The 13,754-nt window shown below is 36.4% G+C and overlaps 1 protein-coding gene across 1 annotated transcript in view; it reads left to right on the forward strand.

The window, feature by feature from the left end:
• The window catches only part of DNAH14 (dynein axonemal heavy chain 14), a 554,037-nt gene that overhangs the window by 145,855 nt on the left and 394,428 nt on the right, over positions 1–13,754 (forward strand). Inside the window, exons 22-25 of the mRNA XM_003791010.1 lie at positions 3,454–3,625; positions 6,506–6,610; positions 6,720–6,838; positions 12,104–12,178. Coding sequence (XP_003791058.1) covers positions 3,454–3,625; positions 6,506–6,610; positions 6,720–6,838; positions 12,104–12,178 — 471 coding nt within the window. The remainder of the gene's footprint in view (positions 1–3,453; positions 3,626–6,505; positions 6,611–6,719; positions 6,839–12,103; positions 12,179–13,754) is intronic.

Genomic DNA, 13,754 nt, shown 5'->3' on the forward strand with positions numbered 1-13,754 from the left:
CTATGAGCATGGATGTCTTTCCATTTGTTCTATTTGTTTTCATGATTATTAACCAAGACAACTACTTGGATGGTATAGCAGCAGGTTAGGTAAACCAAATCTCAGGCCCCTGGGAGGTAGGCTCAAGGTGCCAATGGTAATCAATTTGACTTGGCAGTCACCAAGCCGCAAGACAGCATTTGGCCCTGGTGGCAGGGGTCCTGGGAGGATGTCAGGCTGGACATACGTATCCTTAGGGCCCCAGTAATGTATGGAGGTTCTGGCTCTGGTAGACAGGGGACGATCTCTAGGCACAATGCTTGGATGAGGGCAGCAGTGGCTGCACTGCAGCCCTTTTACTAGGGACCTCAAGTTGCTATCAGCTGAAGCAGCTGTATGTAAACACTTGAGGAACATTCACTTTACTTGTGCTTTGGCTTTATGGTACAGTATGATAGCAGTAGTCTCTCTGGCAGTGGCTGGGGCAACAGAGTTGTCTTTAGGTGCATGAAAATGCATCTGTTTCACAGCTGTGGGTAATAAGGTATTGCCAAAGGCTTGTGCTTTAGCCCTGACAGCAGCAGCCACTACTGTAGTGGCTTCAGGAAGGGGAATTTCAGTGGAGTTTCAGGGATATAGATATGCACAGGCTACTGTTCCCCTGGGCAGGATGCAGTCTGATGGGGACTGGGCTCTCAATATAACACTTTACTGTAGTTGCTTTGGGCTGGAGAAAGTGGGACACACCATAAAGTCCCTTTATGAATGCCTTCATGTGGTCTCCAGGCGGCTCCCTGTTAGTCTAGGGCTCCACAGGGTAAGGGGCTCAAACCTGGCTAACACATAAATCTGGAGTGGGAATGTATACTTCTCGGGGTCACTCACTTACCCCTTCCCCATGTTAGGGAGACTTTCAAGGTTCCCAGATGATCCCAGCCTTGATTCCCTCTCTTTTCTTGCTTTAGGTGTTTCTTGTTACTTCTCTGTTGAATTCCAGTATTCTCTCTTGGATGATCCTTTTGAAATGTGATTATCCACTTTCTATTTTGGTTCTTTGTGGAGGTGAATACTGGATGCTTCTAGTCAGCCATCTTGAAACCCCTTCCCTTCTATTCTGTTAATATGTAATTGTTTCCAAAGTCCTCAAAGTTGAAACCATACAGCTAAGGAGTATACCCATTATGTATGCAATAATTTTGAGACTTAAGTTCAAACTTTAATACTACATTTTACTAGATATTTCTTAATTAATGGAGAGAGTAAACTCTTAAGCAAGGAAGTTCAAAATGTAACTAAATTGTTCTTTTATGGGATTTACTGAGGTTGAAAAGAAGGCTTTTAATTAAGGGATGCTGAAGGCTTCTATACAATAAGTCCAAATGAAAGAAAAATGAGTTTGTAATGGATCTGTATTTGACTAATGGAGAAGGACACTAAGTTCTCATACTGGGGCAAGGACAGAAAGAAGAAAGGGACAAGAGATTCATTAAAGGATAAAATTCTTTAAAGGGAATTAATGGCAGTGATGAATGCTTGCCATTTACCCCCACTCCAAACTAATTGCAGAGACTGTGCTAGAATCAGCCTCCCAGTGAGATGGACAGGGCACCTAATAGAAGGGTGATTTAAGTCTCCATCTTGATATTATTTTTACTAGCTGCAGAACTTTTAGGCCAATCACCCAAGGTGGGAAATAGGACAATGGTGAGTGGATTCTTGGGTGAGTTTGACATATATTGCCCTGCAGAGCAGGACAGTTAGAAACTAGGGCTTGTGTCTCCTCTGAAGGATTTTGAAGTAGCCTTTACTAGCACAGCAAGGAAGAAGTACGAGAATACATGAATCACAAAGGTGATTTTGCCCTCTAGGGGGCATTGCTCAAAGTCTGGAAACATTTTTAATTGTCACAACTGTGGAGGTGCTACTGGCATTCAGTGGATATAGACCAGAATACTACTAAACATCCTACAGTGCATAGCAAAGTGTTCAGTCGCACACATGCACACAAAAAAGATTATCTTGTCTAATGTGTCAACAGTGCTGATGTCAAGAAATGCTAACTTAGATCATGGAGACACACTAGAAGGTTCTAAACTAGAGCCATCTTGAAAGATTTCCACCAAAAATGGCTGTGGCCATAACAGGGGAATCCCAGAAGTGTACCACTGAAGAATGGCTGTTAAGAGCTCAGCTGGAGAGAGCCAACAAATGGTGTAATATAGATGTTCCTGTTGGGGGGACTCTAAAAACCCTTGCAACATATCCTACAGATATCTGACATCACAGAGAACGTTCAAGAGGAACAGAAGTTTCAAAGTAACACTAGCTGAATAAAGCAGGGAAGAAAGCTTTCCCTCTAATTTCCTCCCCACTTCAATTTCTAAGCTAATCAGTGTTCTCCTACATACATACAAGAGCTTCAATCAAGTTGAAATTAGAATGGAATGGTGTGGGCTGGGAAAAACAGAAAAACTGAAAGCACTAGACCAAGCAACTTTTGAAAATACTTCCCTGATTCAACTTTCATAGCAGCAGACACAAAACTAAAATTAATACTATAATTGGATTACAATGTCACATGTGGGTTTTCCCTTTTCCAATGGGAGAAAATAATTTTCAACACCAAGGCCAACACCAGCCTTACCTTTCTTTAACCTGTAAGATTAGATAATAATTTTAATTTTTTTATACATATCTCTATCTTTTTGTTCCTAGGCTGAATGCTACCTCAGTCTTTTCCTTATATGTCAAAACCCTACTCAGCCTTTATTCTTTTTTTAATTTTTATTTCAGAATACTGTAAGGGTACAAATACTTTGATTATGTGGATTGTTTTTGTACTGCTTGAGTCTGATGTAAGTTATAAGTGTGCTTAAAGCAGATAGTATACATTGTACATGTTAGTATACATATAATGTATAATGATAGTATACATTGTACATGTTAATATACATATAATGTATAATGTCAATGGATAATGATAGTATACATTGTACATGTGATTCCTTCCATCCTCTCCTCCGCACATCCTCCTGCCTGATTTCCATTGAGTTTTAATTCCCTATTCCTCGTTTAAAATCTAAATTAACTATTTTCTTTGGGAAGCATTCTCCAGATCCAAGTTTTCTCTAAAATTTCAGTAGCCCTTTTAAAATTACATTTCTTAGTACATAAATCACTTCTTACTTCGTGTACAACATGTATATATGTCTGTATCTTCCACTATATGCTAAGTATAATTCTAAAGTATGAGTTAAATGATGGTTGTATGTCTAATTTCTCCTAGTATTTCTTGCTATATAAATCACTTATACATTACTAGGCTCTCAAGAAGTATCTTTAATTAATGATTCATCATGAAAAATATATCTATCATCTTATAAGTTAAACTATTTTGAAGGAAATGTATTTAGATTATAGATTTTAATTATAGTGCCTTCAAAAATAAAATTTTATCTAATTTTATTTCTAAAGGCAGCTCCCAGCAGAAAAAAAGCTTTTTGTTCAGGTGATTGCCACATGGAAAGAAATAATGGCAAAAGTCCAAAGCAAACAGAATGCTTTACAAATAACCAACTCTGCAGGAATACTAGAAATTTTGCAAAATTGCAATATACATCTTGAAAGTATAAAGAAAAGCCTTGAGGTAAAACTATAGCAATTCTATAGTGGAGAACCATTTAACTTTACAAAAGTAGAGTGAAAGTACCATTATGCAATCTACTACAGAAACTAATTCTAATGCAGATTATTTTTCTTGATTCCAGCTGCCAATAGTTTTTCAAACTCTCCCTATCTACAATGTTAAGTAAAATGTTATTAAAAAAATGGTTAGACTAATCTAAATGACTTTTCACAAAGTACCAAACTTTTGAGTGCCCAGGTTTCCTTATCTTTAAATTGAAAATAACCTTGCCTTGGGCAGTGCCTGTGGCTCAAAGGAGTAGGGTGCCAGCTCCATATACCGGACATGATTTGAGCCCAGCCCTGGCCAAAAACTGCAAAAAAAAAAAAAAAAAAAGGAAAAGAAAAGAAAATAATCTTGCCTTGAAGGTCTTTGTGTTAAATGAGATGATGCATTTAAAGCATAAGAGCTGGCACAAAGAAAGTCCTTAATGAAGGTTAAAGATATTAGCAACATTATTATTAAATTGGCAAATTAATCAAAAGTTGAACTAGAATATTTTTATAATATTAAAAATTGTAAATTAAATTATTGATTCCATAAATTTTTACACTCTTAAAACATTAAATTGTCAGACATATATATCCTTTGATACTGGATTTAATAATTGTGATTCATGGTGCACATAATCACTTTAATTCATATTCAAGAATTTTACTCAGACATTCATCAATTTTCCTTGATGAACACAAGTCACAGTGGTTGTGGTAATTCCTCCAAAATGCTTATCAGCAATAACAGCCTATAAGAAGTATTCTGCCTAGGCAGACTCTCCTCTATTCAAATCTGTGCTCTAGGGCAGAAATAAGGGGTCACACTCATAATAGTTGTGGTCAATAATTGACTTTGGCAAGCCTTCCAATGATTTCTAACACATTTTTTGACTATTACTATGATCATTACAGACTAGTAATCTTCCATTTATTAACATATTGAGCACATACTTGGTACCAGGCACTAGTGCTTATGTGTTGGAACTACAAAGATAAAACACATGTTCCCTACTATTACATAACTCAAAATTGATTTTAGGAAACAAAAAAAGTAAGGTGATAGTATGTTAAAATGTGATATATGCTATGATAGGTTGGATTTTATGACTATATAAAAGGGAAGAAATTAATTCAGCCTGGGGAAAATGATAACCTGACCTGGGCTTAAAAGAAATGCAGGTGTTCTTTAGGTAAAAGAGTCTGACTAGAGATGAGTAGGTGAGTGGGAAAAGCATTTTGGGCAAAGGTAAAAAGAACAAAGTCATGGAGCCATTAGCAAGTATAGCATAGTCTGGATTTGTGAGCAGGATGGTACAGATGAAACATAGGCTGCAAATGGGAAAGTGGTCAGAGATGAGATTCTCCAAGGAGACGGGGACAGCGAGTAAAAAGTCTTGAATATCACAATGGGTTTTAACTTTTATGAGTAGCCACTGAAGGATTTTAAGCAGAAGAATGAAATAATTTAACTGAGAAATATCTTTCTGGAAAGAAGCAAAGAATGTGGATTGGAGACCGAACAGATATTTAAAAACCAGACTAGAAATGTGGGGGCTAACATAAAGCATTGACAACAAAACTTCAGGTGGAGCCAGGAGCATCAGATAAGTAAGTAGAGGTTAGAAGAAATAGGTTCTGGATTTTGACAGTGTAGCAAAAAAAGTGGAAGCTACTCACACAGAGAGATAGGAGGTAGAGGACAAGCTGGCTTGTGTGGAAACAAGTATGGTTCATGTTGTGTTGAAAATCTAATATTTATGGGACATTAAAGTTAAGGTCTTCAATTAGTAATTGGTCATATAAATCTGGGGCAGAAAGAAGTGGTCTGAACTGAAGAGCAAGCATGTAGGTATCAAATAGTTTGAGAAGAATGATGAGTAGGAAGAATGATGAAAATAGAACTCAAGAGATGTCAACATTAAGGTGTAGGGAACAAAAGGGACTCTTGAGGGAAAAATATAAGAAGTGGCTGAGGGATGGAAGAGCATGAAATTCCAGAATTCAAAACAAAAGAGTCAACAGAGTTAAAAGATGTGAAAATATCATACAACATGAAGAGTAAAAAGCTCCCAGTAATTTTGGTAAAAGTGGGGGCCAGATGGCAGAGTGTGAGATAACTGACAGATGAGTAAATAAAGATTTTGAATTGATAGACTATCTTTTCAGGAACTTGTGTGTAGAGAAGATGGGCAAGTAGGCAGCAGCGAGAAGAGAACAAAGGGAAAAGGAGAACTTCCTATGGTTTTTAATGAGAGAAATTTAAAGAAAGACCTATTGCAAGAGAGCGGTGATGATATGGGAGAGTAATAAATAAAGCTAAGGTTGTCTTAGCCTGGAATAAGTGGAGAATCATTTCTTCCTCTGAAAAGAAGGAGTCACTTAAGACTGGTGTTAATGCCTCTAAGTTGTGGAGAGGGATGGAAAGTGTAGAAATTCTCTGTACAGTTGAATGTGACGTCATCTGTGAAATGATAACTTATTCTCCAAGTTGTTAACTCCACCTATAGGTAAATAAGAGCAGAAAGTTGAAAGCATTAGAAAGCAATGCTGATAATACCAAAATACTGGGCTTTATGAATAATCCATACAAAAATGGAGTGTGTGTGTGTGTTCATATCAGGGTTGAGGGTGTTCATTTATTTTGGTTTTCATTTTAGATCTGCTTTATTAAAATTTTTGCTTTTTAAGTATAGCTTTCATTAAGCATGGAACGTTATTTTGACTGATTCTACTATGCATGCTATAACTTTAATATTGGGACCTTTCTTAGTAAATGTAGTCCCAAATGAGAATGTAATTCATATCATGACTAAACATTTTAAATTGAATTTCTTTTGGTTCTGGACAGGACTATCTTGAAATTAAAAGAGTTATTTTCCCAAGATTTTACTTTCTTAGCAATGCTGAACTTCTTGATATTCTAGCAAATAGCAGAAATCCTGCATCTGTACAGGTAATAATATTATTCTCTGTTCAGCAGTATTATTTTGTGGGGGTTTTAAATGGGTCTTTAAAAGGGTCAGAGTTTTAAAACGTTACTGACATTTGTTTCTGGTTCACAGCCTCATCTTGTGAAATGTTTTGAAAATGTAAAACACTTATTGATATGGAAACATGAAATTGGCCCTCCTGCTGTAAAAATGCTCATATCTGCTGAAGGAGAAGGCCTTCTGCTGCCAAAGTATGATGAATATTATAACCTAAATGTTTATACTCCATGTGTATTCATTATTTAAAACTTCTTTGAAATTTCTAATATTTCATAAAAGTTTGCTAAGCAAACTATTTCTTCAAAGATAATATCCTTAAGCAAATACACTTTTGCCTTTCTGTACACCCTATGATATGCAATCTTCTCATCTTTGTTTTAATTAATAGTAAAGAAAATAATCTTCAAACTCCTGGAGGCAATCTAATTTGTACTTGCCTTTTGCTCTGTCATTAAGCTCTGCCTTAAGTTGCCTAAGTTTTTAGTCTTGCCCCCTTTTTGGTTTTATTATATGAGCATAGATAGGAAGGAAACTTGCTAATTGTTTGAGGCTGTTGATGCTACTCCCACTGTTGCTTCCACTTATCTCTGGTTTCACCATGGTCAGCTCCTAGGCAATAATAATTAATGAGGTCCTTCCATTACACGGGTGCTACTGGCCAGCCCCAGAAAGGATTATCCAACTTCTGGCATGTGGCTTCTGATGTACATTAATTTTAAAAATGAAATGGAAGATGGCCAACTGGAGCCAGTTTTCAACAGAGGCTCCCATCTGGAGGGAGAGATAATAGACAAAATGAACTCAAAGAAGCTGAAGGTTGAGAGCTGAGCTAAGAAAGACGATTGATGAGTGCACGTCATCCTTGCTCAGGCAAGCTATGACTCCAAGGAAACAAATTCCAGGTACAAAACTCATTGCCAAGAGTACTCAAGACCTCTCCCTCAAGAGGGTGGCTTACTGTATGCTCTCTACAAGTGAGCAGTGGACAAAAGATCTATTTTATCCCACAGGAGAGAGTGACTAAACACCAGGCCTCCTTCTCCAGAGAGGTCCCACCTGTGAGACTAGGCATTCTCCTGCCTGGCATAAAATTGATTTTGCCTGCAATTCTGAACTCCCAGTCCACCCTTCCCCACTTTGTAGGCCTGCCCCCTGCAGAGTCCAGAGTGTTTGGCAATTCTGTGAAAGGGCTGGGTATTGTGTGGGTGGCAGGACAGCAATGCAGAAATAGTGACTCAAGTGGAAGTTGGGGGGTGTGGTCAGAGAGAAACAAGCAGGAGAGAGAGAAGTGCTATGACAGGCAGGCAGTGGGGCTCCCTGGGTGAGACTTTGGTGGAGCACTTCCCCAATTGTGTTGACCACTGGAGGGAGGCAAGCTACAGCTCCTTATGGTTACTGGTGGTGGAGCATGGCTGGGGCAGTGGCAAAGACTGTGTGGGGAAGAAAAACATGCTGTGACAGTGCCCACCAGTCTGTCCTGGGACACACTCTGGTTGAGCACTTCCCAGATTCTGTTGGGCATTGGAGGGAGCCAGCCTTCAGCACGTTGGGGTTGCCAGTGGCAGTGTGCAGTGGGGGAGGAGGCACTGACTCCCTTTTGACTCTAATATGTGCATATCCGTGGTGCTTTTGCTCACTGGAGGGAACCAGGCCAAAGTTCCATGGTGTTACCAGTGGCAGTGCATGGCTACAGTGCAAGGTGGAGAAGGAGGCACTGACACCTCCTGGACTGATTCTTTTGCTGGGAGGCCCTTTCTGACTCCATTGAGGACCAGATCAAGGCAGACTCCAGCATCTTGGGTTTGGGGGTCAGAGAAGCCTGGGGATCCCTGCTGTCGGATTGCTGGAGACTTTTTGAACTCTCACAGTTGAGCAGTGATTGTGCTACCTAGGACAGTTGGATTGGAACTCATGACCTGGACTGTCCACCTGGAGATGCTCTAAGGTTCAGTCATGGTTGTGTTGTAGTGAGAGGGACTGATTCTCCTTCCCCAGTTGTTGTTACTGGGGAGTGGGGTGTCTCAGTTGCTTATATCACTCCCCAGCTGATATTTCAGCCTAAATCCTTGATTCCTTATGATTGGCTAGAGGCTGGCTAACTACAGGAGAGAACCAGCTAGCCTTATCACACCAATCAGGTCCTCAGAGTCTCAGGCTGCAGATCTGAAAGGAACATTTGTAAAGCTGTTCAGGAAAGTCACAACCACCAGCCCAAGTTCTTTGGTAGAGAGCTGGTTAACTACAATTCCTGGGGCCTTCAATCCAAACTTACACTACCAGTTTCACTAGCCAAACTGCAGAAAATAATCATGGGATAGAACTGGCGGAAGAACTCTGGTAACATGAATATTCAGAGTAGATCAATTCCCCCAAGGAATGACAAAGGAGATATGTCACAAGATGCCATTCATAAACAAATGGCTGAAATGTCAGATATAGAATTGAGAATATGGATGGCCAATAAAATGAATAGAATGGAGGAAAAGTTGGAAAAAGAAATCCAAAGAGTTCAAAAGTTGTCTAAGGAAATTAATGAATTCAAACACAAAATCAATAAGGAAATGGACACAATGAGAAAAGAGATATCAGAGCTCGAGGAAATGAAAACCTTATTTGAGGAGTTTGAAATACAGTAGAATCCCTCAGTATTAGTGTTGAGCATGTAGAAGAAAGGATTTTTGAAATAGAAGATAAGGTTTTTGAATGTTACCAAGTGATCAAAGAGGCAGAGAAAAGGAAAGAAAAATTGATCATTCCCTAAGAGAGTTGTAGGATCATACAAAAAGATCATACATTTGTCTCATAGGGATTCCTGAAGGAAAAGAGGATGATCCTAAAGGTACAGATGCTCTATTCTAAGATATTACTGAGGAGAATTTCCCAAGCATTGCAAGAGATACAGGAATTCAGACAGTAGACAGTTTCAGAACCCCACCGAGACTCAATTTGAATAAAACATCTCCTAGACACATTATAATTAACTTTGCCAAAGTTAGTATGAAGAAGAAAATTCTACAAGAAACCAAATGTAAGAAAAGAATTACCTACAAAGGAAGAAATATTAGAATGACTGCAGATCTCTTAGCTGAAACCTTTTAAGGCAGAAGAGGATGGTCATCGACCTTCAATCTCCTAAAACAAAACATTAAGCCCAGGATCCTGTATCCAGCTAAACTGAGTTTCTTTTGAGATGGAGAATTAAAATACTTTACTAACATACACATGTTAAGGAAATTTGCCATAACTAAACCAGCTCTCTAGAAAATACTCAGACCCATCTTCCATAATGATCAGCACAATGGTCTACTTACCCAGAAACTTTTGAAAAAACTTAACTTCCACAATAGTGAAAGGATTAAAAATATCCAGTGGACATTTGAAAAACATGGCACCCAAAACACTACCATGCCTATCAATTCTCTCAATTAATGTGAATGGCTCAAATTGTTCCCTAAATGAGGACAGGGTGGCTGACTGGATACAAAAACTCAGGTCAGATTTATGTTGCCTACAAGAGACTCATCTTACCTCAAAATATAAAAAAGGATGCAGGATGAAAGGATGGACATCTATAATACAGAAAATGGAAATCAGCAAAAACCAGGGGTTGTAATTTTATTTGTAGATACAGTAAGATTTAAACCAACAAAGATAAGGAAAGACAAGGATGGACACTACATATTTGCTAAGGGAAACACTCCAACATGAAGAGATTTCAATAATTAACATTTATATACCCTACCTAAATGCTCCTCAATTTATAAAGAAAACCCTAATAGATATGAACAATGTGATATCGTCCTGCACAATAATAATTGGAGATTTTAACACCCCTTTGCCAGTTCTAGATAGATCCTCTAAGAAGAAACTAAACTAAGAAATAATAAACTTAAATTTGACCATAGGACAAATGAACTTAACAGACATCTACAGAACATTTCATCCTAATAAACTTGAATAAACATTCTTCTCATCATCCCACAGATCATCTTCCAAAATTGATCAAATTTTAGGACACAAATCTAATCTCAACAAATTTAAAAGAATAGAAATTATTCCTTGTATCTTCTCAAACCATCAAGGAATAAAACTGGAACTCAACAACAGGAATCTTCATACTCAAGCAAGTCATGGAACTAAATAATCTTATGCTGAATGATAGCTGAGTCAAAGAAGAGACTAAAAATGAAATCATCAAATTTGGGAAACAAAATGATAATGAAGACACAAATTATCAAAACCTGTGGGATACTGCAAAGGCAGTCTTAAGAGGGAAATTTATAGTGTTGGAAGCCTTCATCAAGAAAACAAAAGGGAAGAAGTCAACAACTTAATGGGTCATCTCAAGCAACTGGAAAAGAAAGAACAATACAACCCCAAACTCAGCAGAAGAAAATAGATAATGAAAATTAGAGCAGAATTAAATGAAATTGAAAACAAAAGGGTCATTCAGAAGATCAATGAAACAAAACATTGATTTTTTGAAAAGATTAACAAAATTGATAAATCTTTGGCCAGCCTAACCAGAATCAAAAAAGTAAAAGTCTCTAATAATGTCAATCAGAAATGATAAAGGAGAAATAACAACAGATATCTCAGAAATTTAAAAAGTCCTCAATCACTACTACAATAAACTCTATTCTCAGCAATACGATAATCTGGAGGAAATGGACCAATAGCTGGAAGCCTGCCATCTTTCTAGACTCAACCAAAAAGAATTACAAATTTTGAATAGACCTATATCAAGCACTAAAATAGCATCAACTATAAGAAATTTCCCAAAAAACAAAAGTTGGGAACAAATGTCCAACATATCTTCACATCAGAATTCTATCGAACCACTGAAGAGGATCTAGCACCTATATTACATACCCTTTTCTAAAACGTAGAAAAAGAAAGAATATTTTCCAGCACATCCTATGAAGCAAATGTCATCTTAATCCCCAAACCAGGAAAGGACCCAACAAAGAAAGAAAACTATAAGCCAATGTCATTAATCAATATTGATTCATGATCAAGTTGGTTTTATCCCAGGGTTACAAGTTTGTTTCAACACATGCATATGAAAACCCCTAACCTGACCCTGCTGTTTAAAAGATCTAAAGAATCGAAACATTTTTTAGTAACAATTTATTTATATTGTATATTTCTATTTTACCTGGAGGGGTTTTCTTGGGGGTTTTTTGTTTGTTTGTTTGTTTGTTTTTTTACATTCTTTATGGTTTTGATGTCAGAATTTCTTAAAGCAAGGGAATGTTTTCTGCATGGCTTTCTAAATTAACATCTAGAAAATCCTAAAGACAGCATTATGTATAAAATATTATAATGACCCATGAATATTATAAAAGTAGAAATGCTTTTAGAAGTAGAAAAATACTTAGTCTGTAGGTGTATTAAAGAGGTGAAATATGACTTAAAATAATTCTTCATGATATTATTTTTGAAACAAATTTTAGGAAAATTCGTTTAAGAAGTGCTATAGAACAGTGGCTGCTAAATATAGAAAAAAGCATGTTTGATGTGATAAAAAAGTAAGTACATTTTTCAAATTCTGAAATCATAAAATATACATATATACATTTTTAAAACTTGATTATCTACTAATCTAAGCTGAAGGTTTCCAGAGAAAACTATAAAGTTCTTTATGCATTGGGTTTTGATAGAGCATAATGGCTCATGACTAAACAGAAGGTAATCTTATTAACAGTGTAAATATATGTTTCAGAGAATAATCGTGAACAATATTCAGATAGTTTTTGTGTACATTGAGATTCTTATGTATCTGGAAACAGGCCAGGATCTGAACTCATATCTACCTCTGCTTACTTTCAAAAGATCTAGCGCTCAATAGGCCTCCAGTTTCTGCCCACCTAACTATGCATTTCTGTTCCCCTTTTAATTCCTGGAATTGTTTAGTTGGTTTAGTCTTTTTAATGTTATCCTTTATATATTTTAATCTATCCTTGCTAGAGTGAATGTAAAACCTAAGTGTATGAACTTTAAAAAGTAATTTACCTAGAAGAGTTTTATTGCATTTCTAATTATTTTTTAATTATAGAAAAGCTGTTCATCTTTAAGTTTTCATATCTACATTTATTAATCTTATTCTGAATGGCCATAAAAGGTTTCTAGAGCAGAGCAGATTATTATTTACTGACCTAAATAACTATGCTGGCTCTCCTTTGTCCCACTTCTTACTCTTAGAGTGATGTGTAAGATGTCATCTTACATATAATGAGGGACTTACATAAGCAAGGAATACTGAAAAAAATGGATCTGGGCATTTAAATAAGATAGACAAGAAGTTTTTCAATTGTTGCCCTGGGAATATTTTTGTGAGATAATCATACCATTTACTACTAATAATATTTTTGTCTCTTTCTTTATAATTCTTTATAAAATCTCATTTTCTTTTTGTCTTATTATGAATAATAAATTTTGTATAATTCTGAAAAGTACAGATGTCAGTGAGTATGCTTCTTTTTTTCCTAATTTTATTGGGAAAGCATCTAGTGCTTGACCATGATACTTAGGTCTGTGGCAAATATTCCTTATCAAACTAAAGATGTTTTATCCTATTCATAGTTTGAAAGTTTTTAAAATGTTTTATTTTGTATTTTTAATTGACAAATAGTAATTGTATATATCATGGAATAAAACACAATGTTTTCATGAAAGTATACATTGTAGAATAATTAAATCAAACTAATTAACTTATCTATCACCAAACATCACTTATTTTTTGTGTGAAAATATTTCAAGTCTTTTTATAGCAATATTGAAATATAGAATATGTTACTATTCTTGTAGTCACCACACTGAGAAATAGATCGCTAAAAATTATTTCTCCTTCTCTCACTTAAACTTGGTACTCTTTGATGAACTTCTCTTAAAACTTTCAACCCAGGATCCTATATCCAGCAAAACCGAGTTTCATTTATGATGGAGAAATTAAATACTTTAATGACATTCACATGTTGAAGAAATTTGTTATAACTAAACTAGCTCTTCAAGATGTTCTCAGACTCATCCTCCACAATGACAAGCACAATGCTCTACTACCAAAGTAAATTCATGCAGAAAATTTTTTTTTCTTTTTTTTTTTTT

This window comes from Otolemur garnettii, unplaced genomic scaffold, assembly GCF_000181295.1.
Source record: "Otolemur garnettii isolate 467f Iridium unplaced genomic scaffold, OtoGar3 scaffold00045, whole genome shotgun sequence".
NCBI lineage: Eukaryota > Metazoa > Chordata > Mammalia > Primates > Galagidae > Otolemur > Otolemur garnettii.